This window comes from Notolepis coatsorum, assembly GCF_963971535.1.
Source record: "Notolepis coatsorum genome assembly, chromosome: 1".
In the NCBI taxonomy this organism is placed as follows: Eukaryota; Metazoa; Chordata; class Actinopteri; order Aulopiformes; family Paralepididae; genus Notolepis; species Notolepis coatsorum.
In genome coordinates this window covers 18877772-18904339 of record NC_140165.1, presented here as the reverse complement: position 1 = coordinate 18904339, position 26568 = coordinate 18877772, and the positions used below count along the sequence as shown (strand labels likewise).

Here is a 26568-nt window from a genome sequence, read left to right as displayed (position 1 = left end):
CCTGGTGGTAGACATACATACATACACACACACACACACACACAGTCAGTCACACACACACACACACACACACACACACACAGTCACACACACACACACACACAACCACACACACACACACACACAGTCACACACACGCACACACACACAGTCACACACACACACACACACACAGACACACACACACACACACACACACACACATACACAGTCACACACACACACACACAGACACACACACACACACACACACACATAGACACACACACAAACACACACACATTCCTGTGTCCCGGTAGACAGCGGGTTGTGTCACACACACACACATACACAGTCACACACACACACACACACACAATCACACATACAATACACACACACACACACACACACACACACACACACACAAACACACACACACACAATCACACACAAACACACACACACACCGACACACACACCGACACACACACACACACACACACATTCCTGTGTCCTGGTAAACAGCGGGTTGTGACGCACACACACACAGTCACACACACACGGTCACACACACACACACACACACAATCACACACAAACACACACACACAATCACACATACAATACACACACACACACACACACACACACACACACACAAACACACACACACACCGACACACACACAGACACACACACATACAATACACACACACACACACACACACACACACACACACACACACACACACACACACACAAACACACACACACACCGACACACACACAGACTCACACACACACAGTCACACACATACACACACACCGAGTTGTAGTAGCGTTGTAGTAGTAGATCTAGGTTAACTGTTGTTCCTGGAGTGGTAGTTGTAGAGTAGGAGAGATCTAGGTTAACTGTTGTTCCTGGAGTGGTAGTTGTAGAGTAGGAGAGATCTAGGTTAACTGTTGTTCCTGGAGTGGTAGTTGTAGAGTAGGAGAGATCTAGGTTAACTGTTGTTCCTGGAGTGGTAGTTGTAGAGTAGGAGAGATCTAGGTTAACTGTTGTTCCTGGAGTGGTAGTTGTAGAGTAGGAGAGATCTAGGTTAACTGTTGTTCCTGGAGTGGTAGTTGTAGAGTAGGAGAGAGTAGTAGATCTAGGTTAACTGTTGTTCCTGGAGTGGTAGTTGTAGTAGATCTAGGTTAACTGTTGTTCCTGGAGTGGTAGTTGTAGAGTAGGATATCTAGGTTAACTGTTGTTCCTGGAGTGGTAGTTGTAGAGTAGGAGAGAGTAGTAGATCTAGGTTAACTGTTGTTCCTGGAGTGGTAGTTGTAGTAGATCTAGGTTAACTGTTGTTCCTGGAGTGGTAGTTGTAGAGTAGGAGAGAGTAGTAGATCTAGGTTAACTGTTGTTCCTGGAGTGGTAGTTGTAGTAGATCTAGGTTAACTGTTGTTCCTGGAGTGGTAGTTGTAGAGTAGGAGATCTAGGTTAACTGTTGTTCCTGGAGTGGTAATTGTAGAGAGATCTAGGTTAACTGTTGTTCCTGGAGTGGTAGTTGTAGAGTAGGAGATCTAGGTTAACTGTTGTTCCTGGAGTGGTAGTTGTAGAGTAGGAGATCTAGGTTAACTGTTGTTCCTGGAGTGGTAGTTGTAGAGAGATCTAGGTTAACTGTTGTTCCTGGAGTGGTAGTTGTAGAGTAGGAGATCTAGGTTAACTGTTGTTCCTGGAGTGGTAGTTGTAGAGAGTAGATCTAGGTTAACTGTTGTTCCTGGAGTGGTAGTTGTAGAGTAGTAGGTAGTTGTAGAGTAGTAGTAGCTGAAGTACAACCACACACACACACACACAACACAATAAACACATATACACACTAAACAACGATGCATACAGCAGAGGACATACTGTTGGACACCAACCCGTTGATAAAGAACCTAATTCTCAAGGTTGGTGTCCGTTGGCAGAGGCGTACAAAGGCCGGGGACACAAAATGGCCTTCCGGAGGTACTTTTGATCTCGACATATGCGAAGAGATGAATGTAATGATTCGTAACCACAAGCCAGGTGACAGCAGCAAAAAGAGGTTGAAAAAGAGGACAGAAGAGTTGGGGGTAATGAAGCTCTACGCCCAGAAGGGGAGAGCATACAGGCAGGAAGCTTTAGCGCTAAATCAGAGAGAGACGGATATAGGGAAACCAACATCCCCACCTTATGTCACGCAATTGCCGGTGAACATGTGCTATGTGAACAAAATACTGAAGGAGTGGAGAGGTGAGCTAGGACACAACCCAGAAATTGACCCGTTGCAGAGAGCGATGTTTAGAGAAAGTGTGATGAGAGGGCTTCCAGAGGTGGTTAAGAATAGACTGGAAGACGTGGTGGGGTTAATGGACATGACTTATCCTTTGTTCTGTGCACATGTAACACATAGTGTGGAGAAGCAAAGGGCTCAGGAGCAGAAAGTCAGGGATCAGGATAGAAATGACTCAAGGAAGTTAACTCAGCAACAACTGCAGCCCCAAAGGAGGTTGCAGGCAGTAATGGTGTCATCTGCTACCTCTCCACCCATGCAGGACCAGGGACCCCCGCCTGCACCTCAGGTAGTGAGAAGTTATGGCTATAGTTCACAGAACCAGGCGTCCAGGCGGCAGGCAGGGAATGGGCAATCAGGCCCACGGTTTACACAGGGACCGGGGAACGAACAACAGTTTCCCCGTTTCCACTGTTGGAACTGCGGCATGCAGGGACACAGGGAAATGAGATGTAGGCAACCATACCGTCCCGGCTCGGAGTATGGAAGACCCGTGCGCCAGGGGGAGTCACAAGGGCCCCACGACCAGGGGGAGACAGGAGGGCCCCGAAACCAGGGGGGTAATCACTAGGGGTGCCCAGAGAATGCGACGGGGGGAAATCAAATGATTGTGGTTTCCAAGGGAGCTGAGCAAGAACCTATTCTGCAGGTCCTAGTGGAGGGCAAATTAACAGAGATGATGGCAGACACTGGAGCAGGTTTTTCCTGCATAAAGCAAAAATACGCCGCTCACTTACCCCAGTCTGGACAGTATGTTCGGACGGTCGGATTCTCGGGAAAAACACAATTAATACCCACATCAGATCCAATCTCTATGACGTATAACAACAAGACCATAACAATACCTGTATTAATTTCGGACAGCACCCCGCGCAATCTCTTGGGACGAGATGCAATGTGTAAACTAGGCTGTAAAATCCTGTGTACGCCTGAGGGGGTTCAAATTGAACAAGACGTGTACCAAATTATGCTACAAGGGACGGGGGAGAAAGAGGCCACTGTGTTCTGGCTGGGCAACATAGATGCAGAGCTGCAAAGGGTCTGTGACCCCTGGGAGCCATTTCTGAAAACCCAACTGCCCCAGTCTAGACAAACAAACATGGAGGCACATTGCACACTACAGTATTTGACGAATAGTGACCTAGTGAGGAACAAGGCATGGTTGCGGGGACAGCCCGAGCAGGTGCAGATTAACTCATCTACGATAATTGTAGGGAGACAGGGCGCGGCGTTGAGGGTTAACACGAGTAAGTATCTACGGGAACAACATAGACTAAGAGACGCCGCCCCACACATCACTCTGAGAATAAATCCTGGTTACGAATCCGAACATCTAGGTTCAATGATACAGGAATCCGAGACTCAAAGGTGGGTCTCCACGGAATCTCCGCTAATTTGGAACAGCGCAGATGGGAGTTTCATAAAAATAATGATTTCCTTTTCAGTTTTGGCAAAACCGCAAGTAATCAGATTACCAGGAGACCCTTGCGTTATTCCAGAGGCGGATGCTTTGCTGGAACAGGACATGTTGGCGCGCACCCCGGAACGGTTGTGGTCAAAACACGACACAGATGTGGGTCTAATATTGTCGGCACAGCCAGTGAAGGTCAGGTTAAAGAAGGGTTGTAGACCACCCTTTATCAGACAGTATACAATGAAGCCAGAGTCGGAGGAAGCTATATCACATCAGATTGAGGGACTGTTAAAGGGGGGAGTGCTCGTCCCTTTCAAATCCAGATGTAATACACCTATCCACCCAGTGCTAAAGGCGGACAGGGCTAGGTACAGACTGGTACACGATTTGAGGGCGGTGAACGACGTGGTGTCTGGACCAGAGGCGGAAGTCGCTAATCCACACACCCTCCTGACAAACATCCCGAGTAGCTCGCAGTACTATACGGTCATTGATCTCACGCAGGCATTCTTCAGTGTTCCATTGGAAAGAGAGTCTCAGTATCTGTTTGCTTTTACCCACAGGGGGAAACAATACTCTTACACCCGGTTGCCACAAGGGTTCGCGCACTCGCCGCATTACTTCTCGAAGGCGCTCAAGGAAGACTTGCAAGGAGTGTGCGACACACTACTCAGCACGGTTTTACTGTATGCAGATGACATTCTAATCTGCTCGGATACACGTCAGCAGTGCCATGAGGACTCCATCAAAGTTTTGAGTGGATTAGCCGTGGGAGGCCACAAGGCATCCCGTTCAAAACTGCAGTACTGCCAGCCAAAAGTTGAGTACTTGTCTCGCGTCATTCAAAAGGGCATAAAAAGCATCTCACCCACGCAGCTCGAAGCTGTATCCAAGGCACCTAGGCCATTGACGGTCCGACAGATGATGACGTTTTTAGGGATGACTGGGTACAGCTCTGAGTGGGTGGAGGACTATACGATAGCGACAGCGCCGTTGAGGATGATGATAAAAGAGGCGGGTACAGACAAGCTTCGCGCTCCCTTGACATGGACCGAGGAGGGGGAGGACGCGTTCATAAACATTAAGCGTCTGTTGTTACAGGCCCCTGCCCTGGCGCTGCCGGATTATGAGAAGTGTTTCCACCTATTCGTCTCACATAGAGCGCAGCATGCGACAGCTGTCCTGACTCAAACACAGGGGGGGAGTGGGAAAAAACAACCGATAGCATATTACTCTAGAGCTCTTTCGCCGGTAGAGCAGGGTCTGCCAACTTGTTATCAGGCCCTGGCCGCAGCACATTTGATGTATGAGAAGGCAACGGCCGTGACAATGGGATATGACATTTGCATTTGGACACATCACAAATTGGCAAACTTGATTGAAAGAGGCAAATTTGTTCTGACCAGCCAACGGCAACAGGCTTACATGAGGCTCCTGCAGTACTCGGACGTTACGATAAAAACATGCCACGGCAGTAACCCGGCGGACCTGGTACCACTCCCGAGCGAGGGTCAACCGCATGAGTGTGAGGTGGAGGTACAGGCTTTCGTGAAACTCCGTCCTGATTTGGGAGTCGACCCGCTCGCGATAGCAGAACTCTCACTTTTTGTGGATGGGTCCTGCTATCGGGAGGGGGAAAATTTAAGGTCAGGATACGCCGTCGTACAGTGCAAACCTAACGGAGAAACACTAACAAGAAAGGCCGGACAATGCATGCAACCATGTTCGGCCCAGCTTGCAGAACTAATAGCACTAACAGAAGCATGCATAATAGCTAAAGATCGCACGGTTAACATCTTTACAGACTCTGCGTATGCGCATGGCGTATGCCACCTATTCGCGGCCATTTGGAAGGCAAGAGGCTTTAAGAAATCGGACGGCTCACCGATCCTTCACCACAAGCAGGTTGTGGCGCTTATTCAGGCTGTAAAGTTGCCCAAAAGCATTGCTATCGTAAAGTGCCAGGCACACAGAAAAGACCTGTCCTTTGTGACGACGGGAAACAACGCGGCGGACGAGGCCGCGAAGGCGGCGGCTGCGGTGCCGTCCACGGCTGTTCTGATGTTTGCGGCCGAACTGACGACTGAGGTAACTGAGGATAATTTGAGTGATCTTCAGGACTCAGCCACGCAGGCCGAGAAACAGTCGTGGACGGAGAGGGGGGCTGTAAGGGGGGCAGATGGTCTGTGGAGGAGTCATAACGGTTTGATAGTCGCCTCCATCGATCTTCTGTCCTTAGTGATACCTGAGGCTCATGGTGTTGATCACTGTGGAAGAGCAGAGACCCTGAAACGAATCACGAAAATGGGATTTTGGTCCCCAAAGCTTCAGGCACAAATTGACGTTACACTAGCCAGGTGTTTAACATGCTTACAGGGCAATGTGCGCAAAGGAGTACCGACAGTGGCGGCTTACACACCCCTCCCTGAGGGACCATTCAGACATCTGATTATGGACTATACAGACATGATAACGCCAGTGCAGGGCAAACGATACCTCCTGGTAGTAGAGGACTGCTTTAGTCGCTGGATTGAGGCCATTCCATCTAAACACAAGAACGCGGACACAGTGATCAAGTTCCTGTGTCGCGAGGTCATTCCGAGATTTGGAATTCCCACGATATTACAAAGCGATAATGGCCGCGAGTTCATCGACAAGGTGGTTAAAGGGCTGATGCAGAAATTAGGTATAAGACAGCGCCTTTCCTGTGTCTATAGTCCCGGGTCGCAGGGGAAGGTGGAAAGGGCCAATCTGGTCATTAAAAACAAACTGTTGAAAATCTGTATGCAAACTAAGCTTAACTGGATTGATGCTTTGCCACTTGCTCTGATGGCTATTAGAAGCAGCGTAAACCGCCAAACACAGCTAACACCGCATGAAATGCTTACAGGCCGCAGCATGCCAGCACCGCCATTTAGACACCTGGCTAGGGGCCCGGCATTAGATATTTTTGAGCAAGATCTGGAAAAATATCTTCAGCAAGTGACTAAAATACATGAAGCTGTGTTTTGACAGGAGCAGAGAAAGGAGAGAAAGGGGGTGAAGGAGGCGGAGAAGGAAGCCACCAAACCGAGACTGATCCCTGAGGACTTGGTCTTCGTAAAGGTCCACAAGAGAAAGTGGTCATCACCCCGGAGAGAGGGCCCGTACGAGGTGATCCGATCGACTGGAACGGCAGTCCAAGTCAAAGGATCAGCGACCTGGTTCCACTTCAATCACTGCATAAAGGCCAGCGGCGATCTCTTGGGGGATACAATCGATCGCAGTTATGCAGAACCCGACATGGAGGGTCCGAGACGGCAACTGGAAGGTGCAGTGCCTGCTGATGCTCCCGCAGATGTTGGCAGCAGTGTGCGGACGGTCGGCCGGGCACAACGACGTCATTAAGAACCGTCACGGTCGACCCGTCCTTGAGGATGACGGGTTTGAGTGGGTAGGAGTCCCACGGGGTCCCGCTCAGGCTCAAGTACCAGCAGGCTTTCATGACCAGGCTCAGAATCAGGCGCCCCCTCTTCCCTCCATCGAGGAAGGGGGGGAGAAGATAAGACTACAACCAAACGGGGTGTTTCCCGTAGGACCGCAAGGGCATGTTTTTGATTTTGACCATTCCCCCGTTACAGGCGGGGATACTTACCATTATACTAACGAGGATCGGGTTGTGGGGGTAGATAGGAGAGTTGAGCCTGTCCCGAACCAATCACAGGGGACAGGGGTGAGGGGAAAAAGGGAGGTCAAGGACACTGAGTCGGAAGAGGTGGGGGGACAGGATATGTTCCAGAGGACAGCCGGAACGTTGAGGGACTCAGTGGGCTCACTCTGGGCCAGGTTGAGGGGTTTGCTTCCTTCCGGGGAACAAGATGGGGGCGACTATGACTATGACGAGGAAGACCCGGAGGCTGACCCGATGTATAGGGCGGCTTTAGGGAATGAGTGGTTTAAGTGGGTCCAGTACACGAGCGCGCAGAATCAGATAGAGGATTGTTATGTCTGCTCCAAGGCACGTCCGGATAGGCTGCTGGTGAAGGGCACGAAGTTCAGTTGGGCTCAGTGTGACAGGGACGCAGAGGCATGGGAGGGGCCCCATAATAGTCGCCCTTGGTGCGAGGCAGAGTGTTTGGGGTTTCTCGGCTCTAGTCGTTTTAAGGCGGCAGGAAACGTCATGGATTTCAAGGATGTCACTATGCGGGAACGTTGTAGGAAATTGGATGTACGTGTGCAGGGGGTAGCGACGGGGTTGCCAATACCCAGAGGTGTCAAACTATGGCTGACCAAGGATTTCGAGTGCTTGCAAAAGGAGGGGACCCGGGATGTAGGGGAGGTGGCAGAGGGGCGGTGCACTACTATTTGGAGCATCACGACTAACTGCACGAAAGAAGGAAAGTGTGGACACAGGGTCGTGTTAAAGGGAGTGGATACCAACCCACGGCCTGTAGCTTGCCCTTTTCATGTCCAGGATATGGCACTGGCGGACCAATACTGGCTCTGCGGCGGTAGGAGGTTGAGGAATACACTTCCTTTAGATTGGTCAGGTAGATGTGCCCGGGTTCAGGCGATCATGCCAATGGTGGTCCTACCATTATCAGTGACGGAAGGACCTTCTGAGTCTCCTATCTCTCGAACGAAGCGTAGCTACAAGGCAGACCCAAGGGTGTATCTGGACAGCATAGGACAGCCAAGGGGCATTCCAGCCGAGTTCATGGCTAAGAATGAGATTGCGGCAGGGTTTGAGTCTATTCTGCCATGGATATCGGTCAATAAGAACACCGGGTGGATCAACTATTTGTTTTACAATCAGCAGCGGTATTTCAACTACACCGAGGAGGCGTTGGATGCAATGGGGGTCCAGATGCACGCGACCAGTACGGTGGCGTGGCAGAATAGACAGGCTCTGAACTGGTTAATGGCGGAGAAGGGTGGAGTCTGTTCCATGTTTGGACAGTACTGCTGCACATTCATTCCGACGAATGTGGGGCCAGGGGGAAAGTTCTCCGAGGCCATGGCTAAGCTGAAGGATTTGAGGGAGGAGTTGAGGGGGAATTCTGGCCGGAATGAAGAGTGACGGGGGATGGTCTGAGTGCAGTTTTGTTGGTTTATTCCTTTAACTAGGAATTTTAGTCTGATTTTCTAATGATCCTTCGGCATAGAGATTGCAACCATTGAAAATCATTGCATTGTTTTTTATTTTTTTATTATTTTTTGTTTATTTTACTTGTGGTCCTGGTCAAACCGGAATGGGAAGGGGCATCGGCAGAGTGTCGGTTCTGAGCCTGAGGAAGCATTGAGAAGAAGTGGTCTGGGGATCGGTTCTGGGGACTGGAGGGACAAAGGGGGGGGGCTAACGCAGTGGGCAAGATGGGCACCTCCCGTCGAAGATGGGGGGACACGTGGTGAGGTCGGTACCAGCGCCTCCCGTCCAGGCATGGGGACATGCTTCTACGAGGACTGGAGGTGTGGCGTGGTGGTTGCTGTATTGGCAAAATGTGACTTTTGGCAATACGGTGAGGAGACTATGGCGTGGGCATGGAAGGGGGGCTGAGCGATGGACACTGGGACTCAATGTTATGGAAGAGACAATGTCATTTTTTTGGGAGGGATGTTCTATGTTTAGTTCTGACGGTCAACTTCTCCTTTCCCTGATGAGAGTCGCGGTTTCCGGCCGGAACTGTGGCTCATTTGGTAAGCGGTGGAGGTTGGGGGGATTTGTCTGTCAGGTTAGGATTATAAATTGGGGTATTTTTTTTTTTTTTTTTTGGTTTATTATTACTCTTGTTTTGAGCGGTTTTGTGTTTATTGTGAGAACGGTAGTCAGCCTTTGTTGGTCCGTTAGGGGTCCAGTGAATGAAGTAAGGTTTCTTGTTTAGTTAGACATTTAAAATTTATTATATGGCTAGGTTTCTTGTTTAGATCAGCCATTTAAACTTTTATTATATAAATATGGTTTCTCGTTTAGTTAGACGTTCACATTTTCTTGGTTATATGATTTGGGTGGGACTAGGGATAGCCCCAAATGGGGGAATGTTGGGGAAAATGTATGGGGTGGACTAGTTTAATATAGGTCAACTAGCAGTGCTGAAAGACGGTCTGGCTGACGTTCTTAAAACAATTTGGAACAGATGGACATTTCAGTACGGCATGTTGTGTGCTGGTAATCTCGTACATTGTATGCTTTCATATCTTGTTCTTTTCTCTCTTTCACACAGACACACGGACACACACGTACACAGACACACACAATACACACATACAATACACATGCGTCTGTGCGCAGACGCACACACACACAGACACACACACATGCACACACACACACACACACACGCACACACACATCTCACTCTCTACATCATATCGTGTGTGGACATCATATCTTGTTTATCTCTCTTCATGTTCTTGGTGTTCTTATCTCTCTCCGATGTTAAATCTACGTATCATCTTGATGTACGTCATGTCAGATCTGACATGATATGATACGTCATCATATCTGTCATGGGGGGGCAGGACTGAGAGGGGATTTAGGGGACAGGCAAAGGGATTGAGGAGGAGTGTTTTTTGTTCAAGCTATGGTGATCCTCTGCTCGACCCATAGCTCTTGCTGTTAAGAACTTCTTTTCTTAAATAAATTACCTACTTGTTACAATTGGAAATATCGTCTCCTGCTGTGTTAAACAACCTTCAGCCACAACACTATAATATAGTAACATGAGCCTGGTCTCTTATGAAGGATACAATTCGGAAGTTACTAATGCAAAAAAATTAAAATGACTTTTAGTGCTAATAAAAGTCATCTTCCTTTTTTTGCATTAGTAACTTCCGAATTGTATCCTTCAAAAGAGACCAGGCTCATGCATGTGCTATAAGTATCAAGTATAAAGCTAAGCTTTGCAAAAAAAGTATGCAGTCCTCAAGTTCAAGTAAAACAAAAAAATTGCCACTTTTCTGGGTCAGGCGGTCAGTGCTGCAGCCTGTGGATCCTATGGTCCCAGGTTACAACAGCTAAATGAAACCACGCGTTTCCAGAAACAGCAGCTTTGGTCTGGATGGTGACGTATCAGTCAATTCCAAAAGTTCATCCTCTCCTCTACTTTTCCGTCCATGAAAACGGATACAAATCTGGTGGAGACAGACTCATCATCAGCCCTGTCTCTCTTTCAATACTCCTTATTGAAAGATCATTTAAGACAAATGTAGACAGACAGCAGATCAGTGTGACTGGGCCCCTAGCCGTGTAGACAGCAGATCAGTGTGACAGGGCCCCTAGCCGTGTAGACAGCAGATCAGTGTGACAGGGCCCCTAGCCGTGTGGTCAGCAGATCAGTGTGACGGGCCCCTAGCCGTGTAGACAGCAGATCAGTGTGACAGGGCCCCTAGCCGTGTAGACAGCAGATCAGTGTGACAGGGCCCCTAGCCGTGTAGACAGCAGATCAGTGTGACAGGGCCCCTAGCCGTGTAGACAGTAGATCAGTGTGACTGGCCCCTAGCCGTGTAGACAGTAGATCAGAGTGACTGGCCCCTAGCTGTGTAGACAGCAGATCAGTGTGACGGGCCCCTAGCTGTGTAGACAGTAGATCAGTGTGACTGGCCCCTAGCTGTGTAGACAGTAGATCAGTGTGACTGGCCCCTAGCCGTGTAGACAGTAGATCAGAGTGACTGGCCCCTAGCTGTGTAGACAGCAGATCACTGTGACAGGGCCCCTAGCCATGTAGACAGCAGATCAGTGGGACAGGGCCCCTAGCCGTGTAGACAGCAGATCAGTGTGACAGGGCCCCTAGCCGTGTAGACAGCAGATCAGTGTGACAGGGCCCCTAGCCGTGTAGACAGCAGATCAGTGTGACAGGGCCCCTAGCCGTGTAGACAGCAGATCAGTGTGACAGGGCCCCTAGCCGTGTAGACAGTAGATCAGTGTGACAGGGCCCCTAGCCATGTAGACAGCAGATCACTGTGACTGGGCCCTGAGCCGTACCCTCTAGGATCTTTCCCGTCTGTTCCGCAGCTCCTCCAGGCAGGACCTTCGCCACGTAGGCTCCAATATCTCCACTGCTTCCAGGTACTTCCTTCCCTCCAACCACACGGATACCGAGTCCGTTCCCTGGATGGACAGAGAAACAGAATGAGAGAGACATGGAACACCACCAGAGATGCTAAGACTGACAGTGACTCCAGTCTTTGTGATATTATTCAGACGCACCTTCCCTTGCATACACAAGACTAGAAAAAAGTTACTAATTAAAGGAAAACTCCAACATTTTGGGAAATTAGCTTATTTGCCATCTACCCTGGAGTTAGACAAGAAGATACATACCTTTTTTCTTCTCTGTGCATGCAGTAGGAGTAGGAAGACACGCACCATTAGCCTAGCTTAGCGTCAGTCACCGGAAGTAGGTTCCTCCATTAGCCTAGTTCCCAACGTCTTCCTACTCATACTGCATGCACAGAGAAGAAAAAGGTATGCATCTTCTTGTCTAACTCCAGGGTAGATGTCAAATAAGCTAATTTCCCAAAATGTTGGAGTTTTCCTTTAAGGGTAAGAAACGTAATGAGCTTTAGTGTGGCACGCAGAGGTCCACAGGTGTGGAATAAGCTTGATAACACTATACAAATGTAAAAATCTGTGGCTGTTTAAAAAAAAAAATCTTAAGCCAACAGTTGCTACTAAAATGTTTGAGCTTGAATACCTGCAACGGATGGGGATTTCTAAACTAGTTACTCTACTCTGAAATCCATTTAAATTCTACTGTAATTTCCACTTGCCATATGTCTATTTATTGTATCTTACTTATTTAATCAATGTTTAGACTGATGGAATAAATGGCATGGGACCATTTAGTAGGGTTTAGGGTCGTATGTTGTGTCTTGTTGTAAATGTTGAAAAAAAACTGCATAATACATCACTTCTTGAATTTAATCTAGAACATGTGTCAGTAAACATATATTTAAAGAAACACACCAACAAAACTAATATTTTTGGCATTGGATTTCAATTAACATTTTACATTACAGTTCAGTAAATTGTATTCACAAATCAATTAAAATACAAGTACAATCAATATAAAACATAAAATAAATGGGACACCCTTATCTGGAGCTATCTGGAGCTTGCAAATAGGGGCCCAGGCACTAAACAGATTCACTACCACACTACAGACAGTTAACCTTCTGTAGTGTGGTAGTGAAAGGGTTAACCATTTGTCGTGTGGCAGTGAAAGGGTTAACCTTCTGTATTGTCACAGTTAAAGGGTTAACCCTTTGGTAGTGTGGTAGTGAAAGGGTTAAAGGAACACACCAACATGGGAAATGTGCTTACCATCTTCTCCAGAGTCAGACACGAAGATAGATACCAGTTTCATCTATCTAAAGCTACCCAGCTGCAAGCTAGCTTAGCACAAATCAATGGAACTGGTAAAACTTAAAGGGAGAGGAGTTTTTGGGAAACAGCTAGGCTAGCTGGTTCGTATATGCTTTCATTCATTTGAGTTAAGCTAGGCTACCTGGATAGCTTTCTACTGAACGCATAGAGAGGATTTCCCATAATATTAGCATGTTCCTTTAAATACTATCCGTTTAGTGTCTGGGCCACTATTCTCAAGGCCCAGATAAGGGTGTCCCATTTCACATATCTCTTTTTTGTATCCACTTTTTCACCATTTTCAATTTTTTCTTCCATCCCAATTTAGCCATGCCAATTCTCCCCTCCCCTGTCTTGAACGTTGCTCGCATATTGTAGGGAGGATAGAAGCCTTGCATTGCATGTCTCCTCCGATACATGTGGAGGCAGCCTGTCACATCTTTTCACCTGTCAGCGCGGACTCTCAATCGGCGAGGTGTAACGTGTGGGAGGCTCACACTACCCCCGCTATTTCCTGTCTCTGCTGTGCAGGCGTCCCCCAACCGACCTGTAGGAGTCGCTGTCCACAACGTCCAGATTACCACCCATCGACTTCCACCCCCCAACTCTGCCAATTGAGTTAGTATGACGGCCGGCCCAAGCCGTAAGCAACGCCGACAGCCGGAGTCGAACCCGGTGTCTCTAGCGTTGGTGACGAGCGCAATGTCCGCTGCGCCACCCAGCCGCCTCCATTTCACATATCTCTATTATGTTTTATATTGATTGTACTTGTATTTTAATTGATTTGTGAATCAAAATGAACTGAACTGGAATGTAAAATTGCCATTGAAAATCAATCCAAATAATGTTTTACACATTATTACATGTTGCAGTGCTGTAAGTAAACAGCCAAATGAATCACCCTACACCACCCCCTGCACCACCCCCTACACCACCCCCTGCAATGGGTTGCCCTCCTGCCCACGGGAGGACACAGTGGGTTTTGTTCCCTCAGCTGTTGGACTCTGTACTTGTATTTGTGCAAAATGACAATAAATGTAATGTAATCGAGTCGAATCAAAGCAACAGAAAAATAGCTCAAACCTTCCAATACGACTCCAGAGAATATTCTCCCTGGTGAAGTCTCGTCACCGCCAGTATCACATGTGTCACCCTTACCTGAGACGCTGCGGTCCTTGGGATCCCTCTGTAGTTTGACTCTGAGGTGAGGGAAGGGGTAGTACGGGCCTTGTCCCTACAGCACAGACAGTAAAGGGATGCTATGTTAGATAAACACACCCTGGGACAGTCAACGGTGCTCTAGTTTTGAGAGAGTCGGAGAAGTGAAGAAGATTCTACGGTACAATATCTTCATAACTGACTAAACAGACCATCCTCAGAGGACAACCGGGTCCCTGGAAGACAGTTTTCCAGCTGCCCACTGTCTCATCATCCTTTACAAAAGTACAGTAGCAGCCACTGTCTCATCATCCTTTACAAAAGTACAGTAGCAGCCACTGTCTCATCATCCTTTACAAAAGTACAGTAGCAGCCACTGTCTCATCATCCTTTACAAAAGTACAGTAGCAGCCACTGTCTCATCATCCTTTACAAAAGTACAGTAGCAGCCACTGTCTCATCATCTTTTACAAAAGTACAGTAGCAGCCACTGTCTCATCATCCTTTACAAAAGTACAGTAGCAGCCACTGTCTCATCATCCTTTACAAAGGTCGCAGCCACACTTTTGTTTCCAAACACATCCCAGGCTTAGGTTCCCAGTGCCTCAAAACGATTTCCTTTTGATTTATGATGACATAAGATAGAAGAACTGTTCTCTCCCCCTAACTGCATAGTGCACCTTTAACCCTTTCACTACCACACTACAGAAGGTTAACCTTGCACTACCACACTACAGAAGGTTAACCTTTCACTACCACACTACAGACGGTTAACCTTGCACTACCACACTACAGACGGTTAACCTTGCACTACCACACTACAGACGGTTAACCCTTTCACTACCACACTACAGAAGGTTAACCTTGCACTACCACACTACAGACGGTTAACCCTTTCACTACCACACTACAGAAGGTTAACCTTGCACTACCACACTACATAAGGTTAACCTTGCACTACCACACTACAGACGGTTAACCTTTCACTACCGTGACTACCACACTACAGAAGGTTAACCTTGCACTACCACACTACAGACGGTTAACCCTTTCACTACCACACTACATAAGGTTAACCTTGCATTACCACACTACAGACGGTTAACCCTTTAACTACCACACTACATACGGTTAACCTTGCACTACCACACTACAGACGGTTAACCTTTCACTACCACACTACATACGGTTAACCTTGCATTACCACACTACAGACGGTTAACCCTTTAACTACCACACTACAGACGGTTAACCGGCTCATGTGGAGCAACCGTCTGTAGTGTGGTAGTGAAAGGTTAACATTCTGTAGTGTGGTAGTGAAAGGGTTAACAAGTCTTCTTTAGTCAGATGATAATGAAAATATCAATCTTATATCACTTAACATACTGTAGGTATGTTCCGCTAATAATCACACATAATGTATATACATGAGATTATTAATTAATTATTAATTAATTAATAATTACTTGCACCTATGGATGAATATCAAGTCGGGTTCCTTCCAAAAGTCTAACGCGATGCATTTTGGAAAGAAGTTACCTGATGTTCGCTGATGGATGCATTGTCTAATACTCTAACTGTTCTCTCAAACCTAGCACATGCCATAATGGCTTTGACTTCTAAGGAGATATGATGTACACAGGTAAGAACGGACCAAACCAAGGAGTTTTATAAATGAAACTCAACGAGTGCATACACATACATACAGATGGCTGTTTGTGATGATGTTATAGTTGGACTACAGTGCTACAGTATGTGTGTAGGTGTGTGTAGGTGTGTGTACGTGCATGGCCGTGGGTCACCTGTCTCTGATCCTGTCCGTTCTCTGGCCGTCCATCCCTAGGTTTATCAAACCAGTCCGTCTCTTCTCGTCTCAGATGGTATGCTTTAGGAATATAATGTATATAAAGAAAATGTACCTCAGTGAAAGGGGGGTGCCATCAACTTATTTGAGTGAGGTTAAACAAAACATATTTGAGTGGGACAAATAAAATATACAGTATTTGAGTGAGGTTAAACTCAATATATTTGAGTGAGATAAATAAAATATATTTGGCACAAATCAAATGTATTTGCATAGCCCACAAAGCGAAGCCCCCATGGGCTTTCCAGATCAAGAAGAAACATCACAATAGATCCAACCATATTATGTTAATTTCTAGAGTCTAAATGTTGGGTATTGACATTGATTTTAACAATTGCCAATTGTTGTAAATGTGCATGCAGTAACATTACTTCCAAACCGTATGTGAAGTGTATCATAGATCACAGGCTATGCCAGTGTATAAGTAATAGCTTAGGATATTGCAAATATATGTTTCACGTGAAAAATGCAGGGATGTTTGTGTAGGCTAGTTCACTGAAGATCTGTGACTTATATGAGTCATCATAATGAAAATCGGTTTAGAAAATAGAAAACCCATTGACCCACTTTTAGTTATCTGTTGAATACTTTAAACTCCCCCAACATTTAGTCATCATTTATATGAAAATGTGCATTTGAATTTTGGTGCATGTTAAAAAAAGTTTGTGAGTATGAATGAGAATATTGAACTAATACTCTACCATTAGACGCATCATCTCTGTTCAAAGCCATCATGGAATCACTTAGGGCTGGAATCAAGGCAGATTGATTTACATAGCATAATACTGAGCCCCATAATACATCACCAACAAGGGCCATGTTATTCAATACAAGTTAGAATTGGGAATGTGTTCAACTTCCAAGTAAAAAGGATAAATATAGTGTCATCACAAGAACCTAAACTATGACACTGGAAATGTATAATAGCCGCACACAAATTTCTCCTTGTGACAATTTATTACACCAATGTTTCAGCTACCAGCTTACACCCTGATGAAGACCTCAGCTACCAGCCTACACCCTGATGAAGACCTCAGCTACCAGCCTACACCCTGATGAAGACCTCAGCTACCAGCCTACAGGCTGATGAAGACCTCAGCTACCAGCCTACAGTAGACCCTGATGAAGACCTCAGCTACCAGCCTACAGTAGACCCTGATGAAGACCTCAGCTACCAGCCTACACCCTGATGAAGACCTCAGCTACCAGCCTACAGTAGACCCTGATGAAGACCTCAGCTACCAGCCTACAGTAGACCCTGATGAAGACCTCAGCTACCAGCCTACAGTAGACCCTGATGAAGACCTCAGCTACCAGCCTACAGGCTGATGAAGACCTCAGCTACCAGCCTACAGTAGGCCCTGATGAAGACCTCAGCTACCAGCCTACACCCTGATGAAGACCTCAGCTACCAGCCTACAGTAGGCCCTGATGAAGACCTCAGCTACCAGCCTACAGTAGGCCCTGATGAAGACCTCAGCTACCAGCCTACAGTAGACCCTGATGAAGACCTCAGCTACCAGCCTACAGTAGGCCCTGATGAAGACCTCAGCTACCAGCCTACAGTAGACCCTGATGAAGACCTCAGCTACCAGCCTACAGTAGACCCTGATGAAGACCTCAGCTACCAGCCTACACCCTGATGAAGACCTCAGCTACCAGCCTACAGTAGACCCTGATGAAGACCTCAGCTACCAGCCTACAGTAGGCCCTGATGAAGACCTCAGCTACCAGCCTACAGTAGGCCCTGATGAAGACCTCAGCTACCAGCCTACAGTAGACCCTGATGAAGACTTCAGCTACCAGCCTACAGTAGACCCTGATGAAGACCTCAGCTACCAGCCTACAGTAGGCCCTGATGAAGACTTCAGCTACCAGCCTACAGTAGGCCCTGATGAAGACCTCAGCTACCAGCCTACAGTAGACCCCGATGAAGACCTCAGCTACCAGCCTACACCCTGATGAAGACCTCAGCTATCAGCCTACAGTAGGCCCTGATGAAGACCTCAGCTACCAGCCTACAGGCTGATGAAGACCTCAGCTACCAGTCTACAGTAGACCCTGATGAAGACCTCAGCTACCAGCCTACAGTAGGCCCTGATGAAGACCTCAGCTACCAGCCTACAGTAGGCCCTGATGAAGACCTCAGCTACCAGCCTACAGTAGGCCCTGATGAAGACCTCAGCTACCAGCCTACAGTAGGCCCTGATGAAGACCTCAGCTACCAGCCTACAGTAGACCCTGATGAAGACTTCAGCTACCAGCCTACAGTAGACCCTGATGAAGACCTCAGCTACCAGCCTACACCCTGATGAAGACCTCAGCTACCAGCCTACAGTAGACCCTGATGAAGACCTCAGCTACCAGCCTACAGTAGACCCTGATGAAGACCTCAGCTACCAGCCTACAGTAGACCCTGATGAAGACCTCAGCTACCAGCCTACAGTACACCCTGATGAAGACCTCAGCTACCAGCCTACAGTAGGCCCTGATGAAGACCTCAGCTACCAGCCTACACCCTGATGAAGACCTCAGCTACCAGCCTACAGTAGGCCCTGATGAAGACCTCAGCTACCAGTCTACAGTAGACCCTGATGAAGACCTCAGCTACCAGCCTACAGTAGGCCCTGATGAAGACCTCAGCTACCAGCCTACAGTAGGCCCTGATGAAGACCTCAGCTACCAGCCTACAGTAGGCCCTGATGAAGACCTCAGCTACCAGCCTACAGTAGACCCTGATGAAGACCTCAGCTACCAGCCTACACCCTGATGAAGACCTCAGCTACCAGCCTACACCCTGATGAAGACCTCAGCTACCAGCCTACAGTAGGCCCTGATGAAGACCTCAGCTACCAGCCTACAGTACACCCTGATGAAGACCTCAGCTACCAGCCTACAGTAGACCCTGATGAAGACCTCAGCTACCAGCCTACAGTAGACCCTGATGAAGACCTCAGCTACCAGCCTACAGTAGACCCTGATGAAGACCTCAGCTACCAGCCTACAGTAGACCCTGATGAAGACCTCAGCTACCAGCCTACAGTAGGCCCTGATGAAGACCTCAGCTACCAGCCTACAGTAGACCCTGATGAAGACCTCAGCTACCAGCCTACAGTAGACCCTGATGAAGACCTCAGCTACCAGCCTACAGTAGACCCTGATGAAGACCTCAGCTACCAGCCTACAGTAGACCCTGATGAAGACCTCAGCTACCAGCCTACAGTAGGCCCTGATGAAGACCTCAGCTACCAGCCTACAGTAGACCCTGATGAAGACCTCAGCTACCAGCCTACAGTAGACCCTGATGAAGACCTCAGCTACCAGCCTACAGTAGGCCCTGATGAAGACCTCAGCTACCAGCCTACAGTAGACCCTGATGAAGACCTCAGCTACCAGCCTACAGTAGGCCCTGATGAAGACCTCAGCTACCAGCCTACAGTAGACCCTGATGAAGACCTCAGCTACCAGCCTACACCCTGATGAAGACCTCAGCTACCAGCCTACAGTAGACCCTGATGAAGACTTCAGCTACCAGCCTACAGTAGACCCTGATGAAGACTTCAGCTACCAGCCTACAGTAGACCCTGATGAAGACCTCAGCTACCAGCCTACAGTAGACCCTGATGAAGACCTCAGCTACCAGCCTACAGTAGGCCCTGATGAAGACCTCAGCTACCAGCCTACACCCTGATGAAGACTTCAGCTACCAGCCTACAGTAGACCCTGATGAAGACCTCAGCTACCAGCCTACAGTAGACCCTGATGAAGACCTCAGCTACCAGCCTACAGTAGACCCTGATGAAGACCTCAGCTACCAGCCTACACCCTGATGAAGACCTCAGCTACCAGCGTACACCCTGATGAAGACCTCAGCTACCAGCCTACAGTAGGCCCTGATGAAGACCTCAGCTACCAGCCTACAGTAGACCCTGATGAAGACCTCAGCTACCAGCCTACAGTAGGCCCTGATGAAGACCTCAGCTACCAGCCTACAGTAGACCCTGATGAAGACCTCAGCTACCAGCCTACAGTAGGCCTACACCCTGTTGAAGGCTGGTATCGGAAACATTGGTGTAATACATTGTCACAAGAGGAACTTAGTATGCGGCTATTCTTTCAAACTTGATTTGTATGCCCCACGGCTCTTGTGACAATATTGTCCTCAACTTGTAAAGTTCCCACCAAATTGTCTTGGTTGCGGTTTCTTCAAGTACTTTAAATAATCAGTAAAGAAAAGAAGGCAATGAGAAAATGTTTTAGATATGGCTGAATGTATCTGCTGCACATACATTTTACAAAAGTAACATCGTCAATGAAGGCGCTTTTAATGCTTACTCATCAGTGAAATAGTAATCATCAATCTGTAGTTGAAGCAGTAATTACTACAAGTCTTAAAAGTTACGGCATAGTGATAGTTAAAATTAAGATAGAAATGTACCATGCAACATAGAAGTCCCAGAATTAACACATTCATGCAAATACTCACACAAGGCATGCAAGTTCATATTTTACATTTATTACATCATTTCGTAATCATGCATGAAAATAACATGTACGTATTTGAAAACACAGACACTGATGTGCAAAACATGCAAGATCCCCATGTTGTCCATACCAGAATTCTGAAGAGATGATCCTACTGTATCTATTTTAATCCCAAATTACATTTGTGAATTTAAATGACAATTAAAGAATCAACAACATATACAGTAGCAACCACAGCACAGAAAGTATTCTTTTATTCTTTTATCAAAGAAAATGCTAGATTAACCAACTACTTTATCAATTACATACAGTACATTCAGCTAGTCAAGAGATAGAGGCACTTTCTGTATCATTTATGACAAATCAAGAAGCATTTTACTTGCTAAATGTGACTGAGCTTTGAATGTTGAATGTTTGAGTGTTTTTTCTACAATGCTATGGTTGCCCAAACCTTTTTTTTAAGTGTCACTGTTCAAATAGCTACAGATGACAGCATTTCCTTAACACTTTGAGTGCCACGCCGGGTTTTCCTTTTTACCCCCTTGATGCCACCATCCACTTCAATGTTAACGTTAATATCGCCTAATCTATGTTTTAAATTATGGCTATGTGTCTAATCTGCCCGTCGCTTATCAAAGACTATTTTCCAGTCAGTGCTGTCAATGCAGATTGGTTTTTTATCGCATCATTTCCATTTCAGAGCATTTAGAAAAGCACCCGTTTTGAGATAATTTGGGATAATCGGCGCGTTGATTTCCTCTTGGACTTTTACAGTGAAACCGAAAGAGCTCATTTCACAAAACAGCTTATAACTTCATCAAAATTAGTCTGATTATCCTAACACTGATAACATAGATTCCTTACCTGACATCAGATGGTATCCAACTGGTATATTCCAATTCCTGATCACCATTCGAAAAAATCGATAAGTGTATAGATCCAACGCGATACAGTAGAACTCCATGATCAGCGGGGCTCAGAGGCTCCAGAATGAACTGTGGTAACCCCGGCTGGATCAGTGGACTGGAAAATGTGGAGTACCGGATTTTTTTCCCCATCCATTTTCATTGAGTCCATTCCAAAATCCCTTATGTCATCTGGGAGACGATAGGGGGCGCTTTTTTCCACATATGATCGCCGGCGGTGCTCGTGTATACTCGGGTAGGCTCGCGTGATGCAATATGATTTCAGATCGCTAAAAAAAATAAAAATAAAAAATCAGAGAAATCTCGTGAGTGGCTTTCAACCACATAAAAATAAACCCGAGATATCTTGTGTGTGGCAGTTAAAGTGTTAAAAGTAAAATGCAGGCTGCCACAAGAGATATATAGGAGGATCTGCAGCTGTTTAATTGAGTCAGAGTCAGTACTATGTCATACATCGTGCTTAGGGCTTGGCGTTCATGCCATACATTCTCACTGCCAATTCTACTAGCCACTTTGGATGGCATTTGTATCAGTTTACTCTATTCTAAAAATGATATTGTAATTATATTAACATCTTCATATAACAGCTAAATCAAATGGGATACAACACTAAAAACAAGAATTCCAGTAAAAAAGTTCAATCTAATTTATATATTATACTCAGTTTAATCACCTTATATTTATATTATATTACTATTGCACTTTACCATTACATTTGCACTCTGGTTGGATGCCAAATTTATTTTCATTGTACTTGTGCTCTATAATGACAATACATTGGAATTTATTAATCTAATCTAATCAATATTTGTGAACATGACATCACTCCCAAAACCAGATTTGTGTCAGTTTTGTTGGACAGAAACATTCTGAGAGGGTGAACTTTTTAAACGGACGGATAACGTTATTGTCTGCAAAGCTGTTGTTTCTGAAAAGGTTGTAATTAAAAAAATAAACAAACGGACAGCAATACCTTCCGTCACATTTCTACCCATCCATTGATGGATCAATGTAGCCATAGCCTTAGACTCAACCCTGTGATGTCATCAGGTATAATGTCTGGAACAGCTTCTTTTGTGAAATGAGCTTTATTCTGCAGTAATGTTTTTAGTTCTGAAACAGAACATGGACCCATATACTCAGAACATTCCCCTGGGTGTTCCTCCATGAAATGCAAGCGTCATAGCAGCATGGGGGACAGAGGAGGGAGATACTGGAAGTTATATCATAATAATATAAAATAATAAAAAAAATAATATATAATATAAAATAATAATTATGTAAAAAAAATAAAAAAAAATTAGTTATAGAACTCTAGTTTTCAGATTTGGGAGAGAGGGTTGTTCATGTTCACATGAAATAACATTATTGGACTGTGTTTGGTCTTAGGAATAACATACATGAATTCTGAAAATGGCCGTAGTTCCCCTTTAACAGCTGATCAATTAAGATTTCCTGGTAAAATCCTGAATCCACTAGCTGCTGTGACCAGTTGACTAAAAAGTTAGCGTCATGCAAAGATTGAGATGCATAAAGGAATACAGCACATGCAAGTCAAAGGAGAGCAGAAACATGGATTAAGTGATACATGCAAGTTCAAAAGTAACACTCAAATCTAACACACTGAACAATAAAATAAAAAAGGGAATATATTCATATATAACATGGATAACTGAGAAAAGTTTACACATACAGGTACGAGACAAACTGTATGTAATGGTTGAAAATCATCGATGCTAGTATCCACCGCATGCAAGTAGTGCAACCCGACAAGCTGTCCCAAAGACGAGACAGTAAACAAGTAGAATTTGACTGTGCGGCAAGGCAGGCGTTTACCTTCACTCTCTGACATGGTGCCCTGGAGATCATCTAGCACTGCGTAGCCCCTACCCCTGGTTGGCTCTTCCATCAGATGTTGCTGGGAGTCCTGCAGGGATATACAGGAGCCATACTGGTCTCTTGAATCCGCCGAGATGGGTGGCAGAGGTCCTGCTGATGCCCGTGCCATGCCCATGGGCTGCCCGACAGGACTCAGCGGACTCTCCTCCTCGGAGTTCTGAGCCACTATCGGTAGACGCCCGCGCCCGCTTTGCACGATGGGCAGGCTGGTGGGTTTGGTGCGACCCGAGGGGGTTTGGTAGCTTGTTCCATCCCCGGGTCCGTCACCGCCATCCCCCTTTAGTCTCAGAGAACTACTGGACGGGTCTCTCTTAATGGACAAATCCAAGCCATAGCAGGAGGTTGGTCTGGATGTGGGTCTTGAGCGGCTGCCACTAGGATAGGAGGAGTCTAGGCCTAAACTCTGGCTCAGGTTTAGGGATCCAGCCAAGTTGGCACCTAAGGTAGAGCCCAAGTATTTTTGCTGCTCTGCAATATTTTTGCGTAGGCCAAAGGTGATCTCGTCCTGTAAAAGTCGACTGGATCTCGCAGATCCAGTGGACCCCAGATAGCTGGTGTAGTCCGTCTCCAAACCCCTATCTGTAATAGAGGAGTACTTGGCGGAGATCTTGGGATCCATCAGTGGAGTCTTGTGTTTCTGGTAGAGCATGGACGCTGGGAGTTGTTTGGCCGCCTGCTTCTCCAACGTAAGCCGGCTGATGCTGTACTTCTCCGTCTTGGGGTAATGTCTTTGGGAATAACTGGACATACTAGAGCTTGGGGCGTAGTAGTTGGTCAGTTGCTCCAAGCTTTCCGTCCCTGTGCTTCTCCTGAACTCCTGCTTCAGCTGCTGCTTCAGGAGCTTCAGTTCGTAGGGATCCTCCATGGGATCCTCCTCGTCAGGGGTCTTCCCGTAGCTGTGCAGTCTGGAGGTGGATCCCAGGTAGTCAGTGGACCCCAGGTCTGCGGCGCTCCTGCGTAGCAGCTTCTCCGCCTTGGCTAGTTCCCTCTCTGCCAGGCTATAGGACGACGACATGCCCGTGGAGCTTTTGGCGTGGAGTTCTGCGGCATCCTCCAGAAGCATGTAACTGCGAGGTGTATGGTGGTCCACGTCTGTGTAATACGAATCAGAGTGCGTTGACATGGGGCTACCTGCCATGCTGCCTCCGCCTTCCAAGGCTCGGAGGTCCAAGTGGTTGCCATATTTGTCGTATGTAACCCCCAGGAAGGCAGATGATGTGGGGTCGGGCTGGCGGCTGATCACTTCGTATTTGGTTGCATCTAGCTCTGAGAGGAGAGCTGCCTGCCGGGCAGCTTTCTGCTGGAGCAGGAGCATCTGGTGGTAGCTCTGCTGCTGAGCACTGGTCAGGGAGGGGACAGATGAATAGATAGACTGGGACTGGTATGACTGGGGGGTCTGGTACAGGGATTGTTGGTACTGAGTTTGGGGATATTGGTACTGGGAGTATTTCCCGTACTCATGTTTGGTTTGAGGCGGGACAAACTCCTCCAGCTCTGACTGCGGTGCCGTCCTTGGACGCTCGAGACCATGACCATGACCTTCGACCTCATCATCTTCATCAGCTCCATGAGTGCTCCTCGTTTCTCGGATGTTACTGACCTCGCTGTCCGACATGTAGTCTCTGTCCTCCGCCACGCTCTGCAAGTAGGCCCTCTCCCTCTTCTCCCTCTCCTTCAGCAGGGCGTCCTTCCTGCGGTTAATACCCATCTCCAGGTACCTGAGTTTGGCGTCTATTTCTTTCTCCTCTTCGTCAAGCTCTGCCTGTTTCTTGCGAAGCTTTGAGGACTCACGTTCCACCAGGTCCAGCTCACGGTCAATATCCTGTAGGATCTTGGCACGTGCCATGTTGGAATTACGGCACATTCTCCGGCGGGCAGAGCCAGTGGTGTATGCCGTCTGGCCACCAGCGGTTGACTCATCCTCTGAAGGTGGATTTGGGAGAGTCCTCTTCACCTTCTTTTGAGTCCCGGTTGGTGTGCCACCCGAACCCTTAGCCTATGGACAAGATAAATAAGAAACAAGCTAAATATGATGGGAGAAAATGGCTATATGGGTTACATGACTGAACAAACAACACTGGCCCCATGGATCAGCTTCATGCCGTCTTCTGTCTGACCTACAACTTCGATGCCTGCTCCACCTCGGCCTGGGAGGTTATCCTGCCCCCCGGGGCAAATGGCCCTGAGCCATAGTCTTGTATCTCATCCTGTATACTATCGCTTCTAGTCCTCTGCATCTTTGTTTAGTTCTATTTACTACTTTAATCTAATAATCTTCTTATATACTTTGATTCTATTGCTCCTATGTCTGCCCACTACAAACACGGGAACTCTCTAACCCCTGTCCCTGTCTCCCTGTCTCTCTGTGTGTCTCGTGGTGATGGCCAAGGTGGTGGATGTCTCGTGGTGATGGCCAAGGTGGTGCAATCTTCTCTACGTCGCCCCCATACTTCAAATGGATCCGAGTGGAATACATACATGCAAATATTCATCCAAATTGAATATGACTGATATTTTGAGCTCTGAGTCTTGACATTTAGCCTTTATCTTATTTTCATACCAGTGCTCGTTTCCCTGTTTGTTGTTGTTCACTTGTTTTATACTCCACCCATCCATAGCAACACTATATTATCACAGACATACAAGTTGGGGGATCCCCTTTGAACAGCCCATCTGAGGTTTCTCTCCTCCACATCGCCTGTGGTGCTTTTTTCCTATTGCTAGGTTTTTAGTTTTTCCTTATCTTCATTGGGGAATGTCTGGGGGTGTCGCATATTTGGATTTTATGGTGATTTTTGTTCTTGATTTATTGTGATATTTCTTCTTAACTTGAATGAATGAATGATCATTACATTTATATAGCGCTTTTCTAGACACTCAAAGCGCTCCCCACAATGTAGGGTGGAAATTGCTCCTTCACCACTGGTAGCACCCAACCTTGGGCTACGCAGGGTCAATGGCTGCCATACACTGGCACCCGGCACACATCACACTATACAATGGCTAAACGGCTCAGGAGACAGAGATTGATACCAGCCAATTAAGGGGAAGGGATTATTAGGTGGCCTTGATGTCAGAGACCTGATTGGGAATTTTGTCAAGAACGACGGGGAACCCCCTACTCTATGCAATAGACGACCAAATTCAGTTAGGACCTGAGTTTAGCATCTCATCCGAAGGATGGCACTCGCACTAAC

At 46.9% G+C, this 26568-nt stretch overlaps 1 protein-coding gene across 1 annotated transcript in view; it reads right to left on the bottom strand.

The window, feature by feature from the left end:
- The window catches only part of LOC311225589 (protein piccolo-like), a gene marked incomplete at both ends in the record, with an annotated part of 166615 nt that overhangs the window by 44503 nt on the left and 95544 nt on the right, over positions 1-26568 (bottom strand). The window contains 5 exon segments of the mRNA XM_084310954.1: positions 11657-11782; positions 14198-14273; positions 16000-16082; positions 16763-16810; positions 23309-25367. Coding sequence (XP_084167080.1) covers positions 11657-11782; positions 14198-14273; positions 16000-16082; positions 16763-16810; positions 23309-25367 — 2392 coding nt within the window.